Source organism: Muscardinus avellanarius, assembly GCF_963383645.1.
Source record: "Muscardinus avellanarius genome assembly, chromosome: 14".
NCBI classification, from domain to species: Eukaryota; Metazoa; Chordata; class Mammalia; order Rodentia; family Gliridae; genus Muscardinus; species Muscardinus avellanarius.
This window is the reverse complement of record NC_137800.1, coordinates 13023116-13037872: the sequence shown is the minus strand read 5'-3', so window position 1 is coordinate 13037872 and position 14757 is coordinate 13023116. Positions and strand designations below refer to the sequence as shown.

The 14757-nt window shown below is 41.0% G+C and overlaps 1 protein-coding gene across 1 annotated transcript in view; it reads left to right on the top strand.

The window, feature by feature from the left end:
• PPP3CC (protein phosphatase 3 catalytic subunit gamma) overlaps nucleotides 1-14757 on the top strand; it is a gene marked incomplete at both ends in the record, with an annotated part of 55774 nt that overhangs the window by 20581 nt on the left and 20436 nt on the right. Inside the window, 4 exons of the mRNA XM_080710214.1 lie at nucleotides 2832-2977; nucleotides 4191-4330; nucleotides 9207-9284; nucleotides 9371-9465. Of these exons, the coding sequence (XP_080566340.1) occupies nucleotides 2832-2977; nucleotides 4191-4330; nucleotides 9207-9284; nucleotides 9371-9465 (459 nt within the window). The remainder of the gene's footprint in view (nucleotides 1-2831; nucleotides 2978-4190; nucleotides 4331-9206; nucleotides 9285-9370; nucleotides 9466-14757) is intronic.

The window sequence follows — 14757 nt, the reverse complement described above, 5'->3', positions numbered from 1 at the left end:
GTGGGTTTTTTTTTTATTTCATCTCATAGTTCTGGTTTCATGTTTGTTGTTGTTGTTGTTGTTGTTGTTGTTGTTGTTGTTATTTAGTGGTACTGGGGATGGAACCTGGGGGCATTCGACCTCTGAGCTACATCCTCAGCCTACTTTTTATTTTTTATTTGGAAACAGGTCTCATTAAGCTGTGGAGGGCCTCTCTAATTAAATTGGAGGCCTCACTAAATAGCTGAGGCTGGCCACGAACCGGGATCCTCCTGTGTCAGCCTCCCAAGTACTGGATTATAAGTGTGCACCACCATGCCCTGCCTGGGTTTAGGTTTCTAAAGTACACTAATTTCTTGTTTACATGAGCCATTTTCTGATGACTTACTGAGAGTTTCTTGTAATTCTGCTCATGAAAACAGTATTGTTATGTTTTGTTGTTCTTTTTTTTCTCTTGAGGGTCTTTTTTGGAACTGGGGGTGGAACCCAGAGCACCACACCTGCAGAGCAGGAGCTTTGCCACTGAGCTACATCCCGGCCCCAAGTTGGTCTTTCTTTAAAACAAAAACAAAACAATAACAAAAGCTGTTCATTGCAGCATGATTTGGAGTAGTGAAAGTTTGGTCAGCTTAGATCCTGGTGTATCCACAGAGTGAAATACTCTGTAGATGTTTTTAAAAAGGCAAAATTTTACCTTTACCACCATAGGATTTTTATCCATGCCTGATAATTAAATTGATAAAACAGATCAACAGGAGAAAAGCTTATGTATTTATTTAACATAAGTTTTATATGACATAGGAGCCTTTGAGGAGTTGGACATTATGTATATACTGAATTGGACAAAGAATACTAAGATATAAAAAAGTGAGTTTTTTTTTTTTTTTTTTTTTTTTTGCGGTACTGGGGTTCCTGGAAGCCCTTCTACCTCCGGGCTACACTCCCAGACCTATTTTTACATTTTTATTTGGAAACAGGGTCTCCTAAGCCAGCTCTCGCGGCTGGCTTCGAACCTGCACGATCCTCCTGTCTCTGCCTCCCAAGCGCGGGGATTACAAGCGTGCGTCACCACGCCCGGCTTAAAAGTGAAATTTTTTTTAATTAAAAAAAAAATTTGTGTGTGGTGCTAGGGATTGAACCTAGGGCCTTGTGCTGACAATATGCACTCTGCCACTAAGCTACACTCCAAGCCCTTTTTGTTTTTTATTTATTATTTATTTATTTATTTATTTTGAGGTACTGGGGACGGAACCCAGGGCATTCTACCTTTAACTACACCCCCAGCCCTGTTTTTGTATTCTTTATTTTGAAGCAAGATCTCACTTGCAGAAGGCCTCACTAAGTAGCTGAGGCTGACCATGAACACATGGTCCTCCTATCTCAGCCTCCCAAGTACTGGGATTACAAGTGTGCGCCACCACGCCCAACTGAGACTTGCCTTTTTTTTTCCCTTTACAACCCTCTAGTGAGAATGACATTGATTTTCCCCAAGGCCGGTGCTCCACTGAGCTCCCCCTAGTTTCACTCTGAAAGAGTCTTCCTCCTAAAGGTTCCACGCCATCTCTTCACATCACCGCACTTGGGACCAGGCTTCCAACACAAGAACGAGGAGGGACACGCGCAAACCCCCTCCAAACCACAGCAGCGTGGAAGAAGACAGTGCTCCTTTTTCTTTCGTATAAAGCCCCTCTTCCAATTTTCCACCTGCTATTTCATGACCTTGCCTCCCTGGAGCATAGTAGAAGTCCACTCTCTGCCTACTAGTATATTCCCTTGTTCTGTAACCAACCCCAGCTTGACATCTACATCAAAATACAATTTATTAAGGCAAGCATTTATATAGAGTCCAGATATAATTACTAAGAGATCTTAGCAACCAAGTGCAGAAAGATGATTGATATTTCACTGATGTCTCTTAAATCTCGATTTCTACTCATGTCTTTAATACCTTCAGAGAATCCTTTAAGATGCAATAAAATATTGCAAGCCTCACAAGACCCTCACAAGCCACACATGGCCTCCATGCATGTAGAAGGATGCGGGCAGGAAGGGCCACAACAGGCATGGCTTTTCAGTGACGCGGCCTCAGGAGTGCTCGTGGCCGTCCAGAGCTCATGCCTCTCTTGTTGATCTCCATCCCCAAGGCACAGCGCAGGTGCAAGAAAGCAGGGTCCACACTGCGTGGACCAGGGAACCACTCCACTCCAAAGCCCGGTATCACAAGCACCAGTATCACTTATAAAAGATTTATTGGCAGAGCTTTCAGGGTCCCAAAGTGGACATACCTAGTTATGAGTCACCACCCTCACAGGAGCCCATGGCTATAGTCCCCCACCAGGTAATTGGGTAATTTTACCATGAGCAGGATTGCTTAACCAGACAGCTGACAGTCACCTTATCAGGTTTCCAGGGCAACAGAGCTAGAAAGTTAATCCAAGGTCACACTTCTTTAAGGGAGAAAGGTTTTCTTAACCCTTTATCTACAGCTTTTCAAAAATATCTTTACATAGATGATTGTAATTTCAAATTTGCCTGAAACAAATGTTTTCTTTTGTTTTTTTGGTGGTATTGGGGGAGTGGAACCCAGAGGCTTTCTACCTCTGGGCTATACTCCCAGACCTATTTTATATTTTATTTTGAAACAGGGTCTCACTAAGTTGCTGAGAGCCTCACTAAGTAGCTGAGGCTGGCTTCGAACCTGCACAATCCTCCTGTCTCACCCTCCCAAGCGCGGGAATTACAAGTGTGCGCCACCACGCCTGGCTAACAAATGGTTTTTAAATTGTTTGATGCTCTTATGGCTTAACTCCCTTCTTATGACAGCTTTTTGTCCCTTTTTCCCCCTCTGGTAGGTCGAATCAAATATTCAGAACAGGTGTACGATGCGTGTATGGCTACATTTGACTGTCTTCCTCTTGCTGCCCTCTTAAACCAGCAGTTTCTCTGTGTACATGGCGGAATGTCACCTGAAATCACTTGCTTAGATGACATTAAGAGAGTAAGTAATCTTTTACTATTCTCATAGTCTATTTATAAAATTTTATTTTTAGCTGGATGTGGTGGCGCACGCTTGTGATCCCAGAATTTGGGAGGCTGAGACCAGAGGATCGCGGTTTTCAGACAGTCTCCGCTACTTAGTAAGGCCCTCTGCAACTTAGTGAGACCCCATTTCAAAATAAAGAATAAAAAAAAGCCGGGCGTGGTGGCGCACGCTTGTAATCCCCGCGCTTGGGAGGCAGAGACAGGAGGATCGCGCAGGTTTGAAGCCAGCCGCTTGCGCTGGCTTAGGAGACCCTGTTTCCAAATAAAAATGTAAAAATAGGTCTGGGAGTGTAGCCCGGATGGCAGGGGGTGTAGCTCAGAGGTCAAATGCCCCTGGGTTCTATCCCAAAACCTACAAAAACCGGGTGTGGTGGCGCAGGCTTGTGATCCCTGTGCTTGGGAGGTGGAGACAGGAGGAGAGCGCAGGTTTGAAGCCAGTCTCGTTGGCTTAAGAGACCCTGTTTTCAAATAAAAATATGCAAAAATAGGTCTGAGAGTGAGTGTAGCCTGGAGGTAGAAGGACTTCCAGGAAGCCCAGTACCACCAAAAAAAAAAAAAACAACAACTTACAGAAAAATTAAAATAAAAATTTTATTGTAATCACTCAATATATCTTTAGCTAAAAAATTTAAAATACAGATAGTCAAAAGTAAGTATATATCCAGGCATGGTGGCACACACCTGTAATCCAATCCCAGTACTTGAGAGTCTGAGACAGGAGCATCACAGATTCAAGGCTAGCCTCAACAATTTAGTGAGGCTTCTAGCAACCTTGTGAAACTCTGTTTCCAAGTAACAAATAAAATCAGTCTTTAGATATAGTTCAGAGGTAGAATGCTTCTGGTTTAAAAAAAGAAGTAAGAAAATAAAAATGGACCCACTACAAGATAAATACTTTTAACATTTGAAAACACATACACACACACACACACACACACACACACACACACACACACCACAGCAGTTAAAATTTTTTAATTAAATCTGTTCCTTTACCAACTAGAAGCCTCATTTTCTTAGAGTATAGTTCTGAAATCATACAGCCTTCTATTCTGTAGATAGAAGGTTTTTGTCTGTCTGTCTGTCTGTTTGTTTGTTTGTTTACCCCCCTGCTTCCAAGAGCTCTTTTGATTTACTAATTTTTTCTTTTGACTTTTGTGTGTCTTCAGTTAGACAGGTTCATTGAGCCTCCTGCCTTTGGGCCAGTGTGCGACCTGCTCTGGGCGGACCCCTTAGAGGATTACGGCAATGAAAAGACCTTGGAGCACTACACCCACAACACTGTCCGAGGGTGCTCTTATTTTTTTAGGTAAGCTAATCCTCAGTGTAGAAAATTATGAAGGAAACTGTAACACACTTCATGAAATTCTTTTTAAGTACTTTATATCTCAAACATATGTGATATAGGGACTTCTGTTTGATTTATTAGTAGAGATCAGAGAACTCGTGTTTATTTTACATTTCCTCGCGTTTTATTCCCTATGAAATCCAATACACCAGGTTTCAGTGCTTTGATGTTGTCGTCTGACACTGGATCATCTATGTTATTTGTTCCTAGATATTATCTATAAACTTTTACAAAAACAAAGGTATCCTTGGCTCCTTCCACAAAGATTCTGACTCATTAGGCCTGAAACAGGGGAATCCTATTATGTTTAAAGAAGCCTTCCAGCTTTTGGAACTATTCGTTTAAACAAAGATATAAAAAGAACAGGACATTGTGATCCAAGCCCAGGGCATTCCCTGGAAGTTGGCGATTGTCCTGAGCCTCAAACGTGAGCTTTCACTATGGTTTGCCACTCAAAAGAGGGAGATATAGGAAAGTTGAAAATATCAATTATTTTTAATCACAATATTTTATAACAAGTAATTTGAATCCCAATATTTTAGCCTTCTAAAACTCTGTTGATTGGCTAAAATAATGCATTGATTAAGTGGAGTACACACAAGAAGGGTCAATTTTGCCATTAATTTTAACATTCTTCTAAACAAACTTTTCACATACCCTTCTGCCAACCTTTCCAGTGATTTTTTAAATTATATATATGTACTTTAATATTTTTTATTTGGAAACAGGGTCTCTCAAGCCAGCGAGGCTGGCTTCGAACCTGCGCGATCCTCCTGTCTCCGCCTCCTAAGCGTGGGAATTATAAGCGTGCGCCACCACGCCCGGCTCCAGTGATTTATGATAAAATAATTTAAATTGTTTTTACATGGTTTATAGAATATAATATTTATTTATTGTTGGCACAGTATAAATTGGTACAATTTCTGATAATATCTTTCAATTACAAATGTGCATGACTTTGACCAGAAATTTTGACTTCTAAAACTTAATCCTGTGGAAAGACAGTTGATCCTCATTATTTGCAGATCCCATGATTGTGAATTTTCCTACTTGCTAAGATTTATTTGTAACCTCAAAGTCAATACTCATAGAACTTTCACAATCATTCATGGAAATGCACTATGCAGAGGGGCGCACACACACACACACGCACACACACACACACGCGCACACACACATGCGCACACACACGCGCGTGCACACACACGCACACACACGTGCACACACACGCACACACACACAGGTGAGTTGCCTTATAAATCTGTTGCATGCTGATGTTAACTATTAACATAATACTCTGTGTTCTTATTTCAGCTCTCATTTTGTAGTCTATTTAGTGCAATGTTTTTCATGTTTCTGTGGGTTTTTTTTTTTTGGTGATTTCACTGTTTTGTTTTTTTTGTTGTTGTTGTTGTTGTTTTTGTTTTTGGTGGTACTGGGGTTCCTGGAAACACTTCTACCTCCGGGCTACACTCCCAGACCTATTTTATACTTTTTTTATTTTTGGAAACAGGGTCTCTTAAGCCAGTGAGGCTGGCTTTGAACCAGCACAATCCTCCTGCCTCCACCTCCCAAGTGCGGGGATTTGTTTAAAATGGCCCCCAAGGATAGTGCTAAAGTGCCATCTCTTGTTCCCAGGCTCTTTGGTGTGCCTTACACAGAAAATATGTATGTGTTAGATCATCTTTGTTCAGGCATGAGTTATGTGGTGTTGGCCATGAGCTGAATGTCAGCAAATCAACAGTATATTTAAATAAAGTGTCTTTACACAGAAACACTCTGAAACATAATTGTGTATTAACTGGTTAATGAAAATACGATGACCAGAGGCTCATAAGAACCAAAGCCTGTATTTCCCCTAGGATCAGTGGTTAATAATTCACTAATTCAGTCTTCAAAGAACATTATAAAACATAGCTACTTCAAATAATAAGAATCAATTCTACTTGCAAGTATGTGAAATGTATATACAAGTTTATTCCTTTCTGCATTATTTATAACAAAAGGTTGAAAGTAATGTGATAGATCCAGACAAAGGCAGTATCATGAGGCCAACTTTTCAAAATGAAAAATAAACTCCAGAACCAGAGAAGGGATGAATTTCATAAAAAGAGAAACTAAGTAAAGGAGAAATGAAACTGAATCAAACAGAAGATATAATTCTAAATGACAGGAAAACAAAAAATGCCTCTCTGTATTAATACTAAATGTAAATGGCCTCAACTCTCCAGTTAAAAGACAGACTGGCAAGGTGAACTAAAAATCAAAACCCAACTATATGCTGTTTACAAGAAATAGCAAAGGCTAAAGGTGAAAGGATATTCACAGGCTAAAGGTAAAAGGATGGAAAAAATAATTCATGCATATAGAGACCAAAAGCAAGCAGGAGTAGCTACTCTCATATAGGACAAAATAGGTTTCAACACAAAATTTATCAGGAGAGACAAAGAAGGGCCACTTCTTACTGATAAAGGGAACAATCCAACAAGAAGATATAGTAAAAATTTGTGCCCCAAATATTGGTGCATTTACTTCCATAAAATAAATACTGCTTAACATTAAGACTCAGATCCCAATATAATAATACTGGGAGACTTAAACACACATCTATTAACATTAGATAGGTAATCTAGACAAAAGACCAATAAAGACTCTTCAAACCTAAATCAAATGGACCTGACAAACATTTACAGAGTATTTTACCCAACAGCTGAATTCTCATTTTTCTCAGCTGCTCATGGAACTTTCTATAAAATATACCACATTCTAGGCCATCAAGCAAGTATTAATAAATTCAAAAAATTGATATAATACCTTGTATCTTTTTTTTTTTGGTACTGGGGTTGGAACCTAGAAGCATTTTACCTCCAAGCTACACCCCAACCCTCTTTTTTATTCTTTATTTTGAAACAGGGTCTCATTGAGTTGAAAAGGACCTCACTAAGTAGCTGAGGCTGTACGTGAACCGCGATCCTCCTGTCTCAGTCATCTGAATGCTGGTATTACAAGCGTGTGCCACCACACCTGGCTCAGTACCTTCTCTCTTCTCATAATGGGCTAAGATTAGAAATCAACAGGAAAAGCTGGGCATGGTGGCACACACTAGTAATCCCAGTACTTGAGAGGTTGAGACAGCAAGATCACAGGTTCTAGGCCAGCCTCAGCAACTTAGTGAGGCCATTGCAACTTAGGCCCTGTTTCAAATAAAAAAATAAAAATAAGTCTGAGGGTTTAGTTCAGAGGTAGAATGCCCCTGGATTCAATCTCCAGTACTACCAGGAAAAAAAATCAACAGCAAGAAAATACAGAGGAATTATACTAATACATGGAGATTGAGCAATGCACTGTATGTATGTATTTATGTATGTATGTATGTATGTATGTATGTATGTATGTATGTATGGTGCTGGGGGTGGAACCCAGGGTAATTCTACCTCTGAGCTACACCCTCATCCTTATTTTATTCTTTTATTTTGAAACAGGGTTTCTTTTTTTTTTTTTCCTTTTTTTTTTGGTGGTACTGGGGATGGAACCCTTATACCTCTAGGCTACACTCCCAGACCTATTTTATATTTTTTTATTTGAAAACAGGTCTCTTAAGCCAGGGAAGCTGGCTTTGAACCTGTGCAATCCTCCTGTCTCTGCCTCTGAAGCGCAGGGATTACAAGTGTGCGCCACCACGCCCGGCCAAACAGGGTTTCACTAAGTTTCAGAGAGGCTCATTAAGTTGCTAAGGCAGACTGTGAACTTGTGATGCTCCTGTCTCAGCCTCCAAGTACTGGGATTATAAACATGCACCACTAAACCCAGTTAGCAATACGCCTTTGAATGAAGACTAAATCAAAGAAGAAATTTAAAAAGTTTCAGAATCAAATGAAAATAAAGACAGAATTTAGAGCTGGGCGTGGTGGTGCACGCTTGTAATCCCAGCATTCTGGAGGCGGAGACCGGAGGATCACGGTTCGCAGACAGCCTCAGCTACTTAGTGAAACCCTCTGCATCTCAGTGAGACCCAGTTTCAAAATAAAGAATAAAAAATAGGGTGGGGGGGGGTAGCCCAGAGGTCAAATGTCCTGGGGTTCCATCCCCAGACCTGCAAAAAATAAAATAAAATAAAAAATAAAGACAGAATTGAGCAAACTCTCTAGGACACTATTAAGGCAGTTTTAAGAAGAAAGTTTATAGTATTGAGTGCCAGAATTAAAAAGGAAAGGAAGAACCGGGCGTGGTGGCGCACGCTTGTAATCCCCCCCCACCCCCTGCTTGGGAGGCGGAGACAGGAGGATCGCACAGGTTCGAAGCCAGCCGCGCTGGCTTAAGAGACCCTGTTTGCAAAAAAAAAGTATATAAAATAGGTCTGGGAGTGTAGCCCGGAGATAGAAGGGCTTCCAGGAACCCAGTACCACCAAAATAATAATAATAATAATAATAATAATAATAATAATAATAATAATAATATATAAATAAAAAGAAAAGGAAGATGCTAAACAAAAACCTAAATGCTTGCTTGATAAATCCTTCGTATTTTTCTTTTATCCTCGATTTCATTAATTTTTGCTCTAATTATATTTGTTTTCTGCCTTCTACTGGCTTTGGGATTATTTGTTTCTATTTGTCTAGGGCTTTGAGATATATCACCATAGTGCAGAAATCCAGACTATCATTTAGAAACTATTTTGAAAACATATTTCAATATACAAAGTTCTGTTTTTCAATAGGATGAAAGGGAAAAGCCAAGATGATATAAGTGGATTTTATTAAAAGCTTAGTAAATCATTATTTTGTTTTTCCATAGTTGTTTGAAGTCTATACTTATGTTTTCAAATTTCTTTTCTAGTTACCCTGCAGTTTGTGAATTTTTGCACAATAACAACTTATTATCAATTATCAGAGCTCACGAAGCACAAGATGCTGGGTAAGTTATTTTAAAACTGTAGCAAATATCACAGCAGAATTTTTACCTTTAGTATCAGGACAGATGGGCTGTCATCTCTCTTCCAGGTACCGAATGTATAGGAAGAGCCACACAACCGGCTTTCCGTCACTTATTACAATTTTCTCTGCCCCCAATTACCTAGATGTCTATAACAATAAAGGTAAAGGAGCCCAGTGATGTTTGAGTTTTAATTTGTGGGTAAATGAGAGCTCTAGTTTAATTATATCTCTGTGTATGTGCATGTGTATATGTGTATTATTTTAATTTTTCATTGCTTGAGAATTGTGAACCCAGGCCCCGGCACATGCTAAGTACATGCTCTACTACTGAGCAACATCCCCAGCTCAAGATCTTTATGGACTCCCTAATAAGAATCCCTGCCAACCCCTTAAACAGGGTCTCCCTGAGACTCCCAAATTGCTAAGAGTCTTGCTACATTGCTGAGGCCTTCCTCCAACCTGTGATCCTCCCATCTCAGCCTCCCACATACTGGGATTATTTATAGGCATGTGCCACCACATCTGACTCTTGGCCTCTGTTTTTAAATATAACATTTAAATTTTAAAAAATGTGCTTAGCATGTTTGAGGCTAAGGGTTCAATCACATCACCTCCAAAATGGGGTGGAGTCCTAACTGAAACAAAGCAAAAAATCTAGAATTTATGCTGCTGCTTGGTCTTTATCGCCTTAGAATTATTGGGCTTTGTATGAGTATTATGATTATAATAGATTTATACTCTAAGTCATAGTATAAAATAAATAACTTCAGGGTCATGTTAGAAAAATTCACATAAATTATTGGTTTTTATAAATTTGTTTATAACTGTACCTCAAAATTACCATTCGGTGTTTTAATATTTGTGAATTATTGAGTTGCTTTTGCTCTCCTGGAAATACTGTACGGATAGAACAAACAGCATACCAAAAAAAAAAAAAAAAAAAAAAAAAAAACCACAACAACAACAAGCTTCCTGTTAGCCCAAGCCCTGACAGAAGCTAGCAGTATGGCTTGAGTAAGTCACATCATCTTTCTAAACCTCAATTTCTTATATTAAAAAAAAAGATTGAATATGGACATGCTTTTCATTCCAGAAATTCTCTTTCTAAGGCTTTTTCATGCTAAGGTGTTTTTTGAAATATAACACTTATGATTCTTCTATTTCATACGTTTTCTATCAGGGCAGGAGTCCTACCAAAAACTTCCTATCTTTGTAACTATTTCGTTGTTTATAAAATATGACTATAAAATAACAGGACTTTTTAAACCAACATGCCAAAATGGATATATCCAGATGAGTATTGTCCCTTCAAAGCAGTTACCCTGGGAGGCTAGATTCGTATTCCAACAATGCAGTCATTGTTCAAAAACCGTTTTGGAACCCCCCTCTTGGCGTTGCCTTCAGAGTCTACGATACATTCTTTTGATTACCCTCAATGATGGGAAATCTTCGTCCTTTGAGGATTTGATTTTTGGACAGCCAAAAGTCATTCGGAGTCAAGACTGATAAATAAGGTGAGTGATCCTCAAGCTAGATGATACCATTCGGGGTCAGAGCAAGGTGTGATTATAAGGTAATGAGACTGGTTTTTCTCCTGTTGCTTGTGCGGGGCTCTGGAGGCGATTCCAGAAGAAGAGTTCCAAAGGCGTTCTGAGTAATGGCAGCATCCTTGGAGTCACTGTCTGGCCAGGCAGCAGAGTGTGCTGATGAGCACTGAGCTTGGAGTCTGGATCCCTACTCCCGTCCTGCTTCAGTTTTGTGTGTCACCGTTAACGAGAGTCTGAACTTCTCTGGACTTCCGTTTATCTTTAAAATACCTGTCCTGTTGAATTGTTAAAGATAAGTTGGAATTATGAAAATGAATGGTAAAGCGTTGTTGAAAGTACGAGCTCCTCTAATCCTGTAACGTTTTCCTGTTACCGTGCCTGATGTAATGCCATCAAAGGACCACACTCATCGGATATCTAAGGTCTCGGGTGTTTGTAGTTGGTTTCTGAAGTCTCATTACTTTATGGTCATGCCTTGTATATGCATCTGGGGAGAGGAGTTTCGAAGAGGTCCACAATATACTTAATATTTTCTGTGTTCAAAAGGAAACTATGAACCAAGCTTGGTGGCGCCACTTGTAATCCCAGCACTTAGGAGGCTGAAATGGGGATCACAGGTTCGCAGCCTGCCTCAGCTACTTAGCGAAGCCCTCCACAACTTAGTGAGACCCTGTTTTAAAATAAATGATAAATATAAGGTTGAGGATGTAGCTCGGAGATAGAATGCCCTGGGTTCAAGTCATAGTGCCAGAAAATAAATTTAAAAAAGTGAATTATAGTGCACACTTGTAATCCCAGTACTTGGGAGGCTGAGACAGGAGGATCACAGGTTTGCAGCCAGCCTCCGCAACTTAGTAAGTCCCTCCACAACTTATGAGACCCAGCTTCAAACTAAAAAATAGGGCTAGGAGTGTAGCTCGGAGGTAGAATGCCCCCGAATTCAGTCCATAGTACCACACACAAAAAAAAGTAAACTCTGGAGGGCTGAGGATGTGGCTCAGAGGTGGAAGGCTTGCCTGGCACGTACAATCCTTTGGGCTCAAACCTCAGAGCTGCAAAAAGAAAAAGTAAACTGTGGAATGGCATATCTCAGTTAAATCTGATTTACTCAGGCATGGTGGTGCACACTTGTAATCCTAGTACTTGGGAGACTGAGACAAGAGGATCACAGTTTTGAAGCCAGCTTCAGCAATTTAGTGAGGCTGTCAGAAACTTAGTGAGACCATGTTTCCAAATAATAAAATAAAAAGAGATGGGAATGTAACTCAGAGGTAGAACGTCCCTGGGTTCAATCCCTAGTAATACACACACACACACACACACACACACACACACACACACACACCCCTAAATAAATAAATACATCTGATTTAGTGTGTCCTTGAGTGACTTTTTATCCTTTTTTTAAAAGCATTCCTTTGCCAGGTGCAGTGGTGCACACCTGTATTCACAGTACTCAGGAGGCTGAGTCAGGAGAACCGCAGGTTTGAGACCAGCCTCTGCAATTTAGCAAGGCCCTTGACAACCTAGCAAGACCCTGTCTCAAAATTTACAAAGAAGAGCCGGGCGTGGTGGCGCACGCTTGTAATCCCCGCGCTTGGGAGGCGGAGACAGGAGGATCGCACAGGTTCGAAGCCAGCCTCGGCTACTTAGTGAGGCTCTCAACAACTTGTGAGACCCTGTTTCCAAATAAAATATAAAATAGGTCTGGGAGTATAGCCCGGAGGTAGAAAAGCCCCTGGGTTCCACCCCCAGTACCACAAAAAAAAATTTTTTTAAAGAAGGTCTGGAGGTGTAGCTCAGAGGTATAGTGCCCCTGGGTTCACACCTAGCACACTCCCTCCCCAGGAAAAAGCACTCCCCCAGCTGTGTTTTCTCTGTACGTTTCATCCTCCTGAGTCTCGCTCTTGCCCAGCGCTTGGCTTCTCCGCAAGATGAGTCTTTCTGGTCCCTCTGTCCTAATCTTCGTGGACTGGCCACCGCTTTGCCCTGGTTCCCTGCCCCCATGGCAGCCGCTGCTCATGTTGCGACGCCCTCGGCCCCGCGTGGCCTTTTGCTCCCCTCTGTGTTGACGGCGCCTGCGATCGCCCATGGTCGTCAGTGTGCCGAGCTCACGCGTGCCACCTAGGCCAGCAGCCAGCGGACAGCCTGGGAGCTGCCGGGTGTGCTTTTGTTCTTGGTCATTCCTTAGCACGCCTTTTAAGTCAGTCTGTTCTACCTGGGTTTTCTGTGAGCTTTGACATATTGGTAACTTTATCTTGAGATAGGCTCATTCTCCTAAGCAGCGTTTGAGGAAAAAGGCAGAAAATGTGGTATCTGGGCCAACCCTGGTGTTGACTCCATCACTCCCTAAGAGCGCACCTTTTTCTTCTCTCTTTCTTTCTTTCTTTCTTTCTTTCTTTCTTTCTTTCTTTCTTTCTTTCTTTCTTTCTTTCTTTTTGAGGTACTGGAGATGGAACCCAGGGGCATTCTACCTCCAAGCTACACCCCCAGCCCTATTTTTATTATTTATTTTGAAACAGGGTCTCACTAAGTAGCTGAGGCTGTCCACGAACCCGGATCTTCCTGCCTCAGCCTCCCATATGCTGGGGTTACAGGCGTGCGCCACCACGCCCGGCCTGCCTTTTTTCTTGGGCTTGTTGCACTTTGCTGCCTCCTCTGTCTTAAACTCTTGATTTTTTTTTTCTTTTCCTGCATATTCCTTAGGCTTATTTGCATCTGCAGGCATTTCTCCATGCCACTCTTTTAGAGTGTGTGTGTGTGGGGGGGGGGGGTACTGGGGATGGAACTCGGGGGCATTCAACCTCCAAGCTACACTCCCCTCCCTGTTTTTTATTCTTTATTCTGAAACAGGGTCTCATTAAGTTGTGAAAGGCCTCCCTAAGTAGCTGAGGCTGGCCTTGAACCGCGATCCTCCGGTCTCAGCCTCCTGAATGCTGGGATTACAAGCGTGCGCCACCACGTCCAGCTACTCTTTTAGATTCTTGTTCCTATTTTCTTTTCTAAAAATTTCCAACAGGGAAACATACCCAGAGGAGCTTTTAAGCATCCACTCTCGAGATCCACCTCTCACTTCTTTTTCCTGTGTAAACAGAGGGCAGTACTTGACCTCTATGAAAAACATATGCATGAAATCAGAGGACCTATACCTGATGGCCAGGGTCAGGGTTTTAAGGACTGGAAACCCTGTTTTCATTATAATCAGTTTTCATTATAATACGTTTTAGGAATTCATTAACTTAAATTCTGAGAACACTAAACTATTCTCTGACAAAGAAACATAAGGCAAGAAATACCTGTATTTGTCAGTTATAAAGAATTTCTGTGCCCCATTCTATGCCCACTCTCACTTCTTTTTCCTGTGTAAACAGAGGGCAGTAAGGATAATTAAATGAGTTGTACAAAAGAGTAGGTGTGGTGGTACACACCTGCAACCCCAGTACTTGGAGGCTGAGACAGGAGGATGGCAGGTTTGAGGCCAGCTTCAGGGACTTAGCAAGACCCTGTTTTAAAATACAAAATATAAAAAGAACTGAGGGTGTGTCTTAGAAGTAGAATGCCCCTAGATCCAGTCCTGAGCACTCTAGAAAAGAAAGAATAGTACAAAGAACATTGCTGATGATGCAGAGTAAGGAACTGAGTTTAAAAATTTTTTAAATACAATGAAAATTGGTTTGGTATCAGAGTATGTGTACAATTATATGAACTGGCTAATACTAAACATAATATACTGGGAATTACGCAAGCTGTGAATAGAAGAAATTGGCACTTTAAAATTCACTATAGTGTGTGTAGAGATGATTTAATCTGCTTGTGACTGTAATTGTAAAGTGTTCCAGGTTTACCATTTGTACCACACTATGAATTGATAGCTACTATTTGTAAGCTCTCAGGGAGTTTATAAAA